Source organism: Eucalyptus grandis, chromosome 11 (assembly GCF_016545825.1).
Source record: "Eucalyptus grandis isolate ANBG69807.140 chromosome 11, ASM1654582v1, whole genome shotgun sequence".
NCBI lineage: Eukaryota > Viridiplantae > Streptophyta > Magnoliopsida > Myrtales > Myrtaceae > Eucalyptus > Eucalyptus grandis.
In genome coordinates, this window is record NC_052622.1 from 8,459,052 (window position 1) to 8,473,139 (window position 14,088).

The following is a 14,088-nucleotide window of genomic DNA, read 5'->3' on the forward strand; positions in this document are numbered from 1 at the left end:
CCCTAGGACCAACCCGACGGTGTCGGTCCTCAATTTTTAGGACCGATGACCGACCCTGTGAGCACAGGACCAAGGACCGGATCGACCCAATGGGTTCGGTCTGGTTCCAAGGTCAACCCGGGACCGATCGATAATTTTTTTCGTCTTATTTTTTATACTTCCTAAAAAAGCAAACCTACAAATTCAAATTACATATCCATCAACAATACGGTATTGTGTAACTAAACTATAAAATACCAATACATATTTAGCAAATTTAAGATGACACAATAATAGAAATTTCGTATCCGCTAACCGCTCATCGAGATATGGGACAAAATGGAAAGTTCTTGTAATAATCTATCTTTAATATTTATAACACCATATGCAAAAGCGTTTTCCTGATCATGTAGAGTCCACTCAACCAAAAAATGAGTTTCGCACCACTTGACTAGCATTTGATCATGTAGAGTCTACTCAACCAAAAAATGAGCTTCACACCACTTGACTAGCAAATCACCGTAGCAACTGCAGTACTACTCTACTCTTCAAAAATTTCTACCATTTGACACAAATTGAAAAGCAAAGTGCAGCTGAAATTCATTAGTAAAATACAACTAAATCATAAAAAGTTCAAAATACTTAATATAAACCATGAATATATAACTTCATATCTTGTTAATTCACTTGAACTTCTAAACACTTGAAAACAAAACAAACGACACATAATTAATACTTAACAAAAGTTTTAATTGAAATTACTATTAGTGCTATTGATAGAACATCTCAATATAATATAATATAATAGCCATTTTACTTAGGTTTGAATAAATAATATAATATAATATACAGGGTTGGTCCAGGGTTGGACCGACCCAAAACTCTTAGGACCGAGAACCAACCCGCACAGTGTTGGTCCTGGAATTTCAGGACCAAGGACCGACCCAGTCCCCTTGGGAACCGGACCCGGGACCGCGGGGTTGGGCCGGTCCAGGGTCGGGTCGAGTCAACCCTAAATCGCTGCTCACCCCTATGATTTATCATTGCAAAAATAAAATAAAATGATTTATCATATTAAAGTTTCGAAATTACCTGTTGGGTTAACCTGAAAATTATCTCAAACTCTGATAGAGTTAGAATATGCATACTTACTGATTAAATTATCTAAGAGATGTCAAGAAAATAAGAGCAATTTTGTAATCGATACTTATTAAGTTTGGATATCGGATTCCATTATATGATTTTAAGCATTTGACCCTAAATCTGTTCCATTTCCCCAATAGAATTGGGCATAGGGCGGGGTTTGGCGGAGCCTCCATTGAGCCTACTCTTCTTCATTTATCTTTAAAGTAATCATAATATTTTTTATCAACTATATACGTCTATTAAAACGTTCGACATAATTATTCTATCTATATTACTTCATAAAGAGATATCATTTTGGTGATTGTATAGTTATCATTGTGACCTACCTCTTGATAAGGAGGAAAGGAGGTTTAGAAATATTACCTAAGGAATGGCCTATAGCTTATAATTTAGACTGAGCTCTCCTAAGCCCATATCTCACGCCATGTTAGATATTCAAATTGACGCTATATAGAATTTTCTAAAAAAGAAGTTGTCATTAGCTTATTAAGGCCGATTAGTATCAAAGTAAAGTATGAGAGCGTGCTTTACTTCCTACGCAACTAGAGAATCTAAAGTCGAGAACTTAATCACACTAATTAACTAATTAGTGCCATTTGGGTACCTAATATTATTCATTTAAAAAAATAATCTTTTCAAGTAGTATGGATTGATTTTATACCTATCTACTAATATATGAGGTGATCATATGAGTACGTAATCATTAATAATCAGCAACAAAGGAAAGCGTTAAATAAATTGCACGGGAGAACAAAGATATAACATTACCAAATAGGGAGCATGCCATATCTAACCAATCTGAAGGGAAGCAATGGTCAACACATTGTGCACAGTCAAGAGCATTCATTTTTAACAACAAACAGAATCCTATGGTGAAGGCTTGTTCAATTTTGAGCACAATTTTTAAGTTAAGAGGCTTCCACCCTTTTTTAAAAGGAAAATTATCCAAAAAGGGACTATATTTAAACATTTTGGAGGAATTCTAATTTTAAGAATTTCGTTTTTTTTTTTTAATTTTCTAAAATTTTCATGGACTTTTGAATTTTCTAAAATTTATTAATCTATTAAGTTTTTATATTTTTATGTTTTTCTGAATTTTCGAATTTTTTTATTTTTAATTTTTAACGAATTTCTGAATTTTCTATTTTAAATTTTTTTGAATTTTTGAATTTTGAATTTTTTCTGATTTTTTGAATTTTCTGAATATTTTTTAAGATTTTAAATCTATTTTATGATGTTTAGTATTTTTACTATTATAATTTATTATTTATATTTATATTTATATTTTTAAGACATTTTAATTTTTTAATATTATTATATTTCTGAAAATGGGGTAACCCAATCCAACCCACTAACCCAACCCGACGACTTGAATCCAACCCAATTCAAACTAAACCTATATTTTAAATCCATCTTTTATTATTAATTTATTTACTCTTTTATTTATTTTTAGTTCTTTTTATTTTTATTTTATTTTCTTTGGTCGTCTTCCCTTCTTGTCGAGAAAATATTCAGTGATTTGCAAGCACTGCATCATTAGCTGACATGATGTGCACTTATTTACTATTAACCAATTACAAATTGACACATGGCATCAAATAAATAAATTAAAACCCATCCACATAGACTCTCTTTCCTCTCCTTCCATTTGTGCGAGCCCAACCTCCGCTTGTCCTTTAGCCATTGCCATTAGTGGAGTCGAAGTTGCCGGCACCAATCCGTCTCATTTGCCCGCTACCTTAATTCCAAATCCGGTGTTGATGACTAGATTTGGTCATGAGAGAAGCCATGGGTGAAGCCGATATCTCTATGTTCCATGGATTAGAACCTGTGTCCCCAAATATGTCGCTCAGGCGCCAGGACGGCGGAGAGGGTGGATGCGAAGGTCAGTTGTCGCTCGCTCATGACCATCTCATCGCTTCAAAAAATATTCAGTAGATTGCAAACGTCAGGTCAACAGTTGACATGGCATACGCTTATTTATTAGTGCCAATTAGATTTTGACACATGGATATTGACATGGAAATTTAAAAGATTAATTTTTTTTTTCTCTTTTCCCTTCCATCTTCAACCTCTGCCCCACCTAAGCTCAGCTATCTCCACCGCCCAAGTTGCCGCCGCCATCACCGCCACCGCCTCACTGTGGCCACCAAGATCCGCGGCAAAGTTGTTGAGCTCATTGCTAGCAGCCATGGATGAGCCAAGACTCGAGCTCAAAGTTGTTGAGCAGCAAACCACATTTGGAGATGCAGAGAAGCAGTCGGCCATGGACGGCTTCTCGGTCTATGGCAAAGTTGTTGAGCTCTTCACTGGCAGCTATGGACTAGCCAAGACTCGAGCTCAAAACTTTTGAGCAGCAAATCAGATATAGAGATGCAGAATAGCGATTGGCCAAGACGGCTTCTCGTCGTGCCCACCCTCTCTGTCACCCTGGTGGCTAAGCGGCAGAGCAGTGGGCTTTGCGTCCATGGATGTGAGTGACGATGACCTCCGCGTTCACCCTCTCTGTCACCCTGGTGATAGATTGAAGATACACAGTAGTGGGCTCGGGGCCAAAACTCCAGATTTGGAGCCATAGCCATGAGTGACAATTGACCTCAGCGCCCATCCTCTCCATTGTCTCAGGGGCCAAGCGGCAGATTTGGAGAGGCAGAGCAGTGGGCTCACGGCTAAGGCTCCAGATCTAGAGCCATGGCCAACGGTTCCGGTCCATGGAATCTCTGTTGAGTGGTGGAATGAGAGAGATTAGCTTCAACCATGGCTTCTCTCGTGACCATATCTAGTCCCTAGTAGCTGGATTTGGAACTAAGGCACGGATAGAAGAGACGGCCAAACTAGTTTGATGCGATGCCAGCAAATCTGACTTCACTGGTGGTGATGGCAGAAGGAGGGGCGGAGGTTGGGCTCGTGCATGTAGATGAAAGAGGAAGAAAAGAGAAATCTAGGTGGATTAAGGGATTTTTAACTTACTTCTCTGACGCCACATGTCAATTTTTGATTGGTTAATAGTAAATAAGTGCACACCATGTTAGCTGTTCACGTGGCACTTGCAAACTATTGAATATTTTCTCCTGCGTGTGTGAGTCGCAGCATGAGAAAGAAGAAGGAAGGGGAAGGAGGGGGGGCTGGGCTTGGGAAGTTGAGCGAGATGAGGCCCAGCCTTGGGCGAAGGTAGGAGAGACGAAAAAGGGGGAGAAAATATTAGCTACCCCAATAGTGCCACGCCATTTTTGCTCTAAACCATTCAGAGCGTGACACATGTTCATGTCAGGTCCACGTGATCCCACTTCTTTGACCACACTCATTTGCTCTCTCTTCCATAGGCCCTGGCCCACCTCTCTATACACTCTGACGCTCTCTCTCCTCTGCTCTCCTCTGTAGACAGTCTCCCTCCTCTCTCTCCTCTCTATCTCTCTCCCCGTTCTTTGTTTCCTTGTGGGGAGAACAAAATTGCGGAGGGTTTAGAGGAAAACATAAAGGTTGAGCCCCTCCGCCTCCGTCGGTTGCTTCCATTACCCCCCACCCTGACGCCGACGCCACTAACGCTCCTCCACCTCCCTCTCGCACTCTCTCCTCTCTGTCTCTCTCCCCGTTCTCCATTCCATATTGGGAGAACAAAATTTCAGGCATGTAGGTGGAGGTGGAGGTGGAGGTAGAGGCGTTGGTGTCGGAGTCGAGGGCAACGGAGGCAACTGGTGGAGAGGCGTAGGCATTGCAGTTTGCTAGAACAGAGGCGCAACTTCGCGGACGAGAGAGAGAGAGAGAGAGAGAGAGAGAGAGAAAAGACTAGAGGTTACGAGAGGGAGGCGGAGGGGCGTCGACATCAGAGTCGGGTTTAGGGGAGGAGGTTGAGGCTGCAACGGCATCGGCATCGGCGTTGACGTCGAAGGCAGTCGGCGGAGGCGAAGGTGGAGGGCCGTTGGTGTCGCTTTTCGTTGGAAGAAAGGCATGACTTCGCGGAGGGAGAGAGAGAGAGAGCAGAGCAAATGTCACGAGAGGGGGCGGAGGAGCGTCGCGGCGTCGGCGTTAGGGTGGGGGCGATGGAAGCAACTAACGGAGGCGAGGGGCTCAACCTTTATGTTTTCCTCCGAACCCTCTGCAATTTTGTTCTCCCTACAATGGAACGAAGAATGGGGAGAGAAATAGGGAGGAGAGAGAGGAGAGAAACAATCTATAGAGTAGAGCAGAGGAGAGAGAGCGTCAGAGTGTGCAGAGAGGTGGGCTAGGGCCTATGAAAGAGAGAGCAGAGGAGTGCGGTTAGAGAAGTGGGACAATGTGGACCTAAAATGGACATGTGTCATGCTCTGAATGGTTCAGAGCAAAAATGAAGTGGTGCTTGTAGCTAATATTTTCTCAAAAGGGGGCTGGGCAAAGCCTTTTCTCCCCTTTTCCTCTCTTTTTAATAATTATTTTTAATTATTTTTTAAAAATTCTATTTATCTGAGATGTAATAAAAATAAGAGAAATTAACATAAAACTAGAACATAGTGGGTGCAAATAATATTAAAGTTCTGGTGATGTGAAAATCCTTTTGTTAGGGCCAAATCGGTCCCTAATTTTTATGCAATTTAACCAAAGTATTTAGTCAAAAATTTAGATGTCAACATCTCTATAAATACTTTATAACATGGAAATGCCATACGATTTTCCTTTTCATCTACTAAGATTTTTATAGTAAAATCTTAGTACATGTCGATGTTGCATTGTTTTGAACGAAAATGCTGTGAAATTTGTCTAAAGTCTCTCAAAATACGTAAACGGGATTTTTTCAAAATTTATTTAAAGTCTCACAAGGTCGTGTTCCATCATACTAGAGAAGGAAAGTAACAATGTTTTGAGATTCACAGTTCAAAGTGCTATAATTTCTTGGACCGAAAATGGGTGCATTTGATTGATTCAATCAAAAGTATCACCACTAGTTTCACCATTGCATCTAATCGAACATTGGCGACTATGAATCCAAATAGTGATTAAGGTCGTGTCGAAGATGTCTTTATTCCAAAATGGATTAAATACACCAAAACCAAGCCCAAACCAGTGTAAAATATTTGTGCACATGTGGTCCCTAATTTGAAGCGCTCCTTATCCCAGGTTCACTTGACGAGATACTCAAAAAGAACAAGAAGCTATTTGCAATGACCGACTCCAAAGGCGGTAATGTATTCCATTTAGCAGCTTTCTTGAATGAGCCACAGATATTTGATCTCTTACGACCAGAGACTGAATATTTGGTCCGAGAACGGGACACGAATGGGGATCTTCCCATTCACATTGCGAGCAAGATGGGTCATGTTGAACTAATCGAGAAGCTACATTCGGTATCACCGTGGTTAAATGGGCAAGGACAGACCATCCTTCATGTGGCAGCAAAATACGGGAGAGAAAAGGCAGTGAGATATATAATCGGACATCCAGATATGCGGGAGATGATAAATGAAAGAGATCATGATGGAAATACACCTCTACATTTGGCAGTGATATATTTACGACTCAACGTTTTGATTCATCTTGTGCTGGATGAAAACATTAACCCCTCCCTTCTCAACCGCAAAGGCTTGGCTGCTGTTGACATCGCTCTAAATCACCCACCAAGAGGGTTACGGTCGGTAAGTAACACAAACAGTCACAATCATATATTATCAACTTACTGGAAATTTCCATAGACTAACACCTTAGTTAAGCACAAATCTCGTAGTCAAATTGTTAGTCTTGTTAAAATATTGCGCAAGTCTCTAATTTAGTCTTAATAGGAGGTACTTAAATTTTGCCCATGAATATGTCCGCGGTTAGAAACAAGTGAATATCTTTGACAAATGCTAAGACAAATTGTTATTGTTGGAAATTAATCCAGAGAAAATAAATTGTTTGTTGTAATCAGAACATAAAATTGGAGGTAAGGTATAGATATATGAATCTTCTTAAGGCGATTAGTTCTGCCAATGGTGCTCTCTGATTCACGAACTATGTCTCATAAGATATAACACCTCAAACCTGTTTGGATTAGTACTATGCAAACAAGACTCAATCGAACCATTTAATTGAACTAGCACACTCAGAAAAATCAGAAGAGTCGAAAAGTATATCAAAGCCTTTTTGAAATCGAGTCAGAGAAACCAAAACCAAAGCCGTGATGAAGCTCTATGTTCCTAACTATTTATAGAGCTTTTTAGTTCATATACAAAAGAGATATATAAATTAAATAGACGCATGTATCCACGAAATTCATAAATCAAGAGATATGTGAATACAAGAGATTCATGAATCCAGAGATACATGAATTCAAGAGATTCGTGAACTCAATAAATACATGAACTAAAAGATGTATGAATTTAGAAAACTCATGAATTCAATAGATACATGAATAGAAAAGTTTAGGAAATTCATGAATCCAAAAGAGATACGTGAACAGAAAAGACGTATATTAATTTATTGGCTTTCGTTGATCCATTAATTATAATTATAACCATAATTATAACAATCCCCCACGTTAATGGATCAACAAAACATTTTTGACTCAAAGGAATCTGAGCATGCTTGTTGAAATACACTACATCAAGATAGGTAGCTTTCACTTTGAACATTCTTTAGTGAAAGCCTATCGGAATTACTTAACTAGTTGATGGACTAAGCCTTGAATCGCCATTTGTTTGTGTAAGCCTAGACAATAAACCTCACATAGAGTATTTCCAATTCAAGATTGGTTCTCGGTTGTGTTCGTTCTTTCGGCCCTAAACCTCTCGAGATTCATGCGTGTTTTAGAAAATCTAGCATTTAAAGATTTTTATAAAGTCAGCCAGCTCCACGCATATAGGTGCATTCCTATTTAAGATATCCTACCATATCTCACTTGGATGTTGCATTCCAAGTTATAAGAATCATTAAACGCATAGTGTACCCTTAATAACAATGTAGGAAAGTATTGTTGCATCATAGGAATGTGAGACAATGCTTACACTAAAGTCTCCAAAATTTGCGTTGTCCTATTGAACCTAGCTTATGGGATCTCCAATCGCATAGGTTAGGTTTCCACCCTAGAATCTCTTTATTGGGTTAAGGCTCTTAAACCCATTCCCCTCGATGCATAGTTTATCTGCTCTCTTCACAAACATTTTGTCAATGGATCCGCAATATTTTCCTTTGACTTTACAAAGTCTAAAGAAATGATTCCATTTGAGAGCAACTGCCTTATGTATTGTGTCTACGACGAATGTGTCTAGACTTACCGTTATAAATCACATTATATACCCCCACACTTTTAGAAAATAATAGGATGACAACTTTCCATTCCATAACTCGTATGGAGTTTTACTTGTCTTTTGTCTTTTTGTGGGGTATTTTATTTAAAATATAATTTGCAGTTAAAAGTGCCCCTACAAGTTCGAGATAAACTGAACTCAAAAGTATGGCGTTAGCATCTTCTTTAGTCACATTGGCTTTAAACAGGTCATTATACAAGTATCATTTTTCCACATACATCCCTCCTTTCAAAAGTACAAAATTTGTTAGATTCAAATACAACTTTGAAACCCTTCTTGACAAGTATTGGGTTAGAAATTAGGTTTTTCCAAATCTCTGGTACATGCAGTACATTCAGCAAGGTGACCTCCTTGCCAAATGTAAACTTCAAGATCACCTTTCCTCTTCCGGCAATCTTCGCTGATACAGAGTTAGCTATATAAAAGCTTCTCATCTTCTTCAGCCTTCTCATAAGATGAGAACATGTGTTTATCTGCATAGATGTGATTTGTGGCACTTGTGTCTAGCCACCAGCCATTAGTATTCGACACCAAAGATGCTTCAGACATTATTATAGCAGACAATCTCTCAATATTGTCATGTTCTATCAAATCCAGTTGCTGGGCTGCACCATCATTCTTACCTTTTTTTTAGGTGCTTCTTGCAATCCTTAACATGATGGTCAGACTTGTTGCATATAAGAGATGTCCGTTGAAATTTCTAGAACTGTTCCTTATGTTTGCCTTTTCCTTGAAAAGACATCTTCTTTTTTTCTATTTTGCTTGGATTTGGAAGATTCCACAACGTTGGCCTTTGGCTCAGAAGACGGGTTTGCACTCCTTCTATTGCCCTCCTCAATTCTAAGGCGCAAAATAAGATCTTCAAGGCTCATCTCCTTATGCTTGTGCTCCAAATAATTTTTGAAGTCTGACCAGCCTGGAGGTAGTTTCTCAATCATGGTTGTCAATTGGAATGATTTACTAAGTATCATTCTCTCAAAGAGCGATGTTACTCAAAATTAATTGTAATTCTTGAATCTGACTCATGACAAATTTAGAATTCACCATCTTGTAGTCCAAGAATTTGACAACCACAAAGTTCTTGGTGTCAGCGTCCTCAGTCTTGTATTTCTTCTCAAAGGACTCTCATAACTGTTTAGCATATTCAATATTACAATAAACATTATATAAAGAATTCACTAAACAGTTAAGAATATAATTTCGACATAAGAAGTTCCCATGCTTCCAAGCCTCCAATGCACCGAGCGTCATGACATTGTGCTCATCTGAACTAATTACCAGGCACACCTCCGATAAATATTTCGTCAGATTTAGCATGGTCAGATAGAAGAACATCTTCTGTTGCCACTGTTTAAAGCCCACTTTGGTGAATTTCTCTGATTTCTCATTGGTTGTAATTGGAGGTGTTGCCATCGCAGTAGGCAAGGTTCACTAAACCATCTCTCTGGAAGCAGAGCCAAAAGCCATTTGGCTTGTACTGTTCGGAAAAATAGTCCCGGGCATATTATTCGTATGACTTGTACTCGCACCACCAAAATTGGTGTTAGCCCAAGGACCCATAGCATTAGCTACTACAAACTCAGACTCAAAGGGTTGAACATCTTCCATAGCAACTGTCGAATCGACCATAGGAATGTCTCCTAAAACATTATGGACATTGAAAGGCACTTGATTGTTTTCAGCCATCTCAATAATCTGACAAGAACGACAAACAGTTAGTGATATAATTGCCTTAAGATTGTTGGAAATGAATCCAGAGAAAATAAACTATTTGTTGTAATCAGAATATAAAATTGGAGGTGAGGTACGGATATCCGAATCTCCTTAAGGTGATTAGTTCATGCCAATGGTGCTCCGCAGATTCACGAACTATGCCTCCCAAGATACAACACCTCAAACCTATTTGGATCAGCATTTTCCAAATAGGACTCAGTCAAACCGTTCAATTGAACCAGCACACTCAGAAAAATCAGAAGAGTAGAAATGTATATCAAAGCCTTTTTGGAATCAAGTCGGAAAAGCCAAAACCAAAACGGTGATGAAGCTCTATGTTCCTGTCTATTTATAGAGCTTTTTAATTGATACGTGAACAGAAAAGTTTAGGAAATTCATGAATCTAAAATAGATACGTTAACAGAAAAGACATATCTTAATTTATTGACTTTCGTTGATCTATTAACCATAATTATAACCGTAATTACAACAGTTATATGTCTCAATTAATTGGACCTATTAATAAGATAGGGGTTGTTAATGTTGCAATCTTTTTCTTTAAAAAGCCGGGGGTCAAGGCTGCAAATTAGACCCCCCTAAACGTGGCATACTCTCATTATGTTATCAGTATGTCAACCTATGACAAAGGTGAACCGTGTAAATTTTATTCATGCCTCTTTTCTCATTTTCAGTGAACTTGTTACTCTTTAAATGAGTACTCCAGAGTTCGTTCCTGTCATCGATTTGCTAACAATTTATTCTTTCTTACCTTTTCCATATATTTCTGATCTCAGGGCTTCGAACACTTGCTGTTATTAAGCGTGTCAGCTGAGAGTTCAGATCTAATCATACTTAAGCCGGAAGCTCGAGACAGAGCATATGCGAACAGAAGTTTGCCAATCCCTGACAGACTGAGGGAGGGTATCAATACCTCGATGGTGGTGGCAACGCTTGTGACCACTGTGACTTTCGCAGCTGGTTTTGCAGTTCCTGGAGGATTTATTAGCTCAGATATGACCTCCAAAGATGATTGGGGCATGGCTACGATGCTGGACAATAGAATGTTCCAGGCCTTCGTGATTTGCAACACCATTGCAATGTTCTGCTCAATGACCTCGGTTGTTGGCTTCATGTTGGCGTACCTGACCGAAGTCCGCTCAGCAATAGTTGGGTGCCTGCTTGCAGGAGTGCCACTAGCAATTGCACTCCCGGCAATGTCTGCCGCTTTCTTAATTGGTGTCACCTTGACCATTGGCAAATTCCATTGGCTTGCCACCGCGATATTAATCTTGGGATCCGTTTTCATCCTCATCATTACAGGTGCTATATTATCACCGGTGGTTCTTTTATCATTACTCTTCTTACCCTTCTTTTTCCACCGCCTTCGCCCTATCCGTCCTCTGACATGCAGGTTTTTCTCGCTTACCTTCGTTTTCTTCAAGTTGGGACGTTCAATTTGGATGACCCAAAAGAGGATCGAACGGGGAGCATGACCTCTGCTAGTCCGCCTCTGGATGGTGGCGATGGAGATTGATTTGCATAAAAAAAATAAAATATATATATATATATATATGTATGTATGTATGTATGTTTGCCTTGTTGGATTTGGCTTTTTCTATAGTTGCTTTCCTATTGCATTACATTTGATGATTGCTAAAGTATATAAGTTCAACCATCTCTTCCTTTAGCTACTTCAATGTAGTTCCACAACATTTTGTATGATATCAAAGCAGAAGATTCTCGATTCAAACCTTTTCAGACCTCCTATATTTCATATTCTCATATTTTAAACTTGGAGCAAAGTCCAGCCTACTCACGAAGAGAAGTACTAGAGTATTCCAATCAAATTATTGTATGAGCTAGACAGTTTAAGTTTATAAAAACAATTGTGTTGCAAATAAATGACACATCACAATGATACATGCATGATGCTGTGTCAGTTGAATGGATGAGTAGGTCATTTCATCGGTTGCATCACGTGAAAATCGAATCTTTAATTTTGAATTGTAGAAGCTCACCTCTTGTAAAAACGCTTGTCTAGACCAGCCAAGGACGATTTACCCTGGACTAGTCCAAGTCGCGGCACACTTTAAGTCACAACATCCTAGGCCCTCACGGGCATGTGTCGTGTGTAAAGACAATAATTCTCCACTTCTCCTCCTCACGTAAGGCATGTTTATGCTGTTCGATTTGGTGTTTATACTGCTAGAAGAAGAATCCTTTCACATCCCTCTAAGCCAGATTAAGAAGGCGGACCACAATAATTCTCCTCTTCCCTTCTCACGTAAAGCATGTTTATGCCGTTCGATTTGGTGTTTATACTGCTAGAAGAAGAATCCTTTCACATCACTTTAAGCCAGATTAAGAAGTCGGTCCGCCGTTCGTATATATGCCCAAATGGCTTGGTCTAAAAAACACTCGTCTATGAAAACTAGCAAAACAAGTACAAGAAGTACAAAACCGATCATCTATTAACTTCTCGATGCTCATCAGCTCCTCGTAAAATTACGTGGATAAGAAGACAAAAACAGTCTAGGAAAGTCAACAAAGTTGTTTGATCAAGATGCCAAACCTCAATTACCGCACGGTTTTCCAGCGAACATCCTATGCCCTGGCTTTAATTGCGTTGTTTTAGAGGCCTTCCTTTCTCTGCCATGCATCCCTGGTCGAAGTATCGTGCAACGCTCACATTTTTGTCATTACTAATAGAGCCATCGTGGTCGACTAGAGCATGTAAGTTTGAGATTTGGGCCCACCAATCGGCACTACCAAGAAATGTAATATTTGTGCTGCCTTTTCCGATTCACTCATACAAATCAATCAGCGAATATAAAATCTCGTATAATTTTAGAAAGGACTTTACTAACATAGAGGTTTTTGGTATACTGTTAGAACAACAGCTTGTTATAAGCTACAAATTCTTAAAGGATTAGATCATGCAATATTTTATAATTATTTGTTATTTGATTTTTTTATTATCTAAAACCGACTGTTATTCTCACAGTAAATTCAAGACTATCATCCAATCAATTTTCTTTTAAAAAATACAAGACAATTTCTCACTTGCATACGACCTTGGTCTATGCCTCAGCCTCTCAGGTCTCTTTCTACTTTTCTTCAGTATAATAAATCAGGCTTTCATTCTTTGATTTCCACATTCCACCTCCACATAAATCCCATCTTCCTCGCTGACATAAAGTCATCAACATTCAATTTAATCCCTAAAAAGAGGAATCGACAATGATCGCGCGATACGAAAGCATATATACCCAAAAAGGCCTTCTAAATGGAATAGATGTTATGTGAGGTCAACCATATTTAATAATGTCTTTGTATTTGGCTAGGTGCATTACGTGAGAGTAAAGCGTAATTCTACAATCACAGTTTTGTTCATTAACCTCTTTGATCCGAGATTAATTTTAACATCGCCCTTAAAAAATCCAAAACATAACAACCTCCTTAGTTAATTGACGTATGACAAGGGTCAACGAAAAAGACAGCATCTAAGTTAACAATTTGGGAAGATTAGTATTTGTGATGGAGGATATCGACTTATCATGAGGCAGAATCTTTCCCACATCTCACAATCAGCTCTCAAGCAAGTTTTTCCACCTTTGGTTTTTTTTTTTTTTTTTTTCAAGAAACAAACTATCACAAATTTTTAGAGACAGACCAAGGGCCCATTCACTTGAGAGAAAATTGCTTGGGAGATAACTTTTCGATATTTGGATGACGGAAAATTAATTGATTAACATAAAATGTTATCTGTGGATTAAAAACAAGAAGTTTATATCAAGAAAAATGACTTCCCCTTATGGCTAGGGGGAAATCCTTTTCCCCGATTTCTTGATAATTTGTAGTCGTTAAATTAGGTTCAGTTAGACTATGTTAATGCATTTTAGTGGAACTAGATTTGGCACAAACAAACACAAAAAGAAAATGATTTATTTTGTCTCAAATTGAATTTTCTGAAAATTTGGAGTTTTAATGAAAA

The 14,088-nt window shown here is 38.7% G+C and overlaps 1 protein-coding gene across 1 annotated transcript; it reads left to right on the forward strand.

The window, feature by feature from the left end:
* The first annotated feature begins 3,498 nt into the window (after positions 1 to 3,498).
* LOC120289714 (protein ACCELERATED CELL DEATH 6-like) lies at positions 3,499 to 11,628 on the forward strand. Its single transcript, XM_039305038.1, has 4 exons — positions 3,499 to 3,598; positions 6,217 to 6,731; positions 10,889 to 11,310; positions 11,415 to 11,628. The coding sequence occupies exons 1-4, from the start codon at positions 3,499 to 3,501 to the stop codon at positions 11,626 to 11,628; spliced, it is 1,251 nt and encodes a 416-aa protein (XP_039160972.1).
* The last annotated feature ends 2,460 nt before the right edge of the window (positions 11,629 to 14,088 follow it).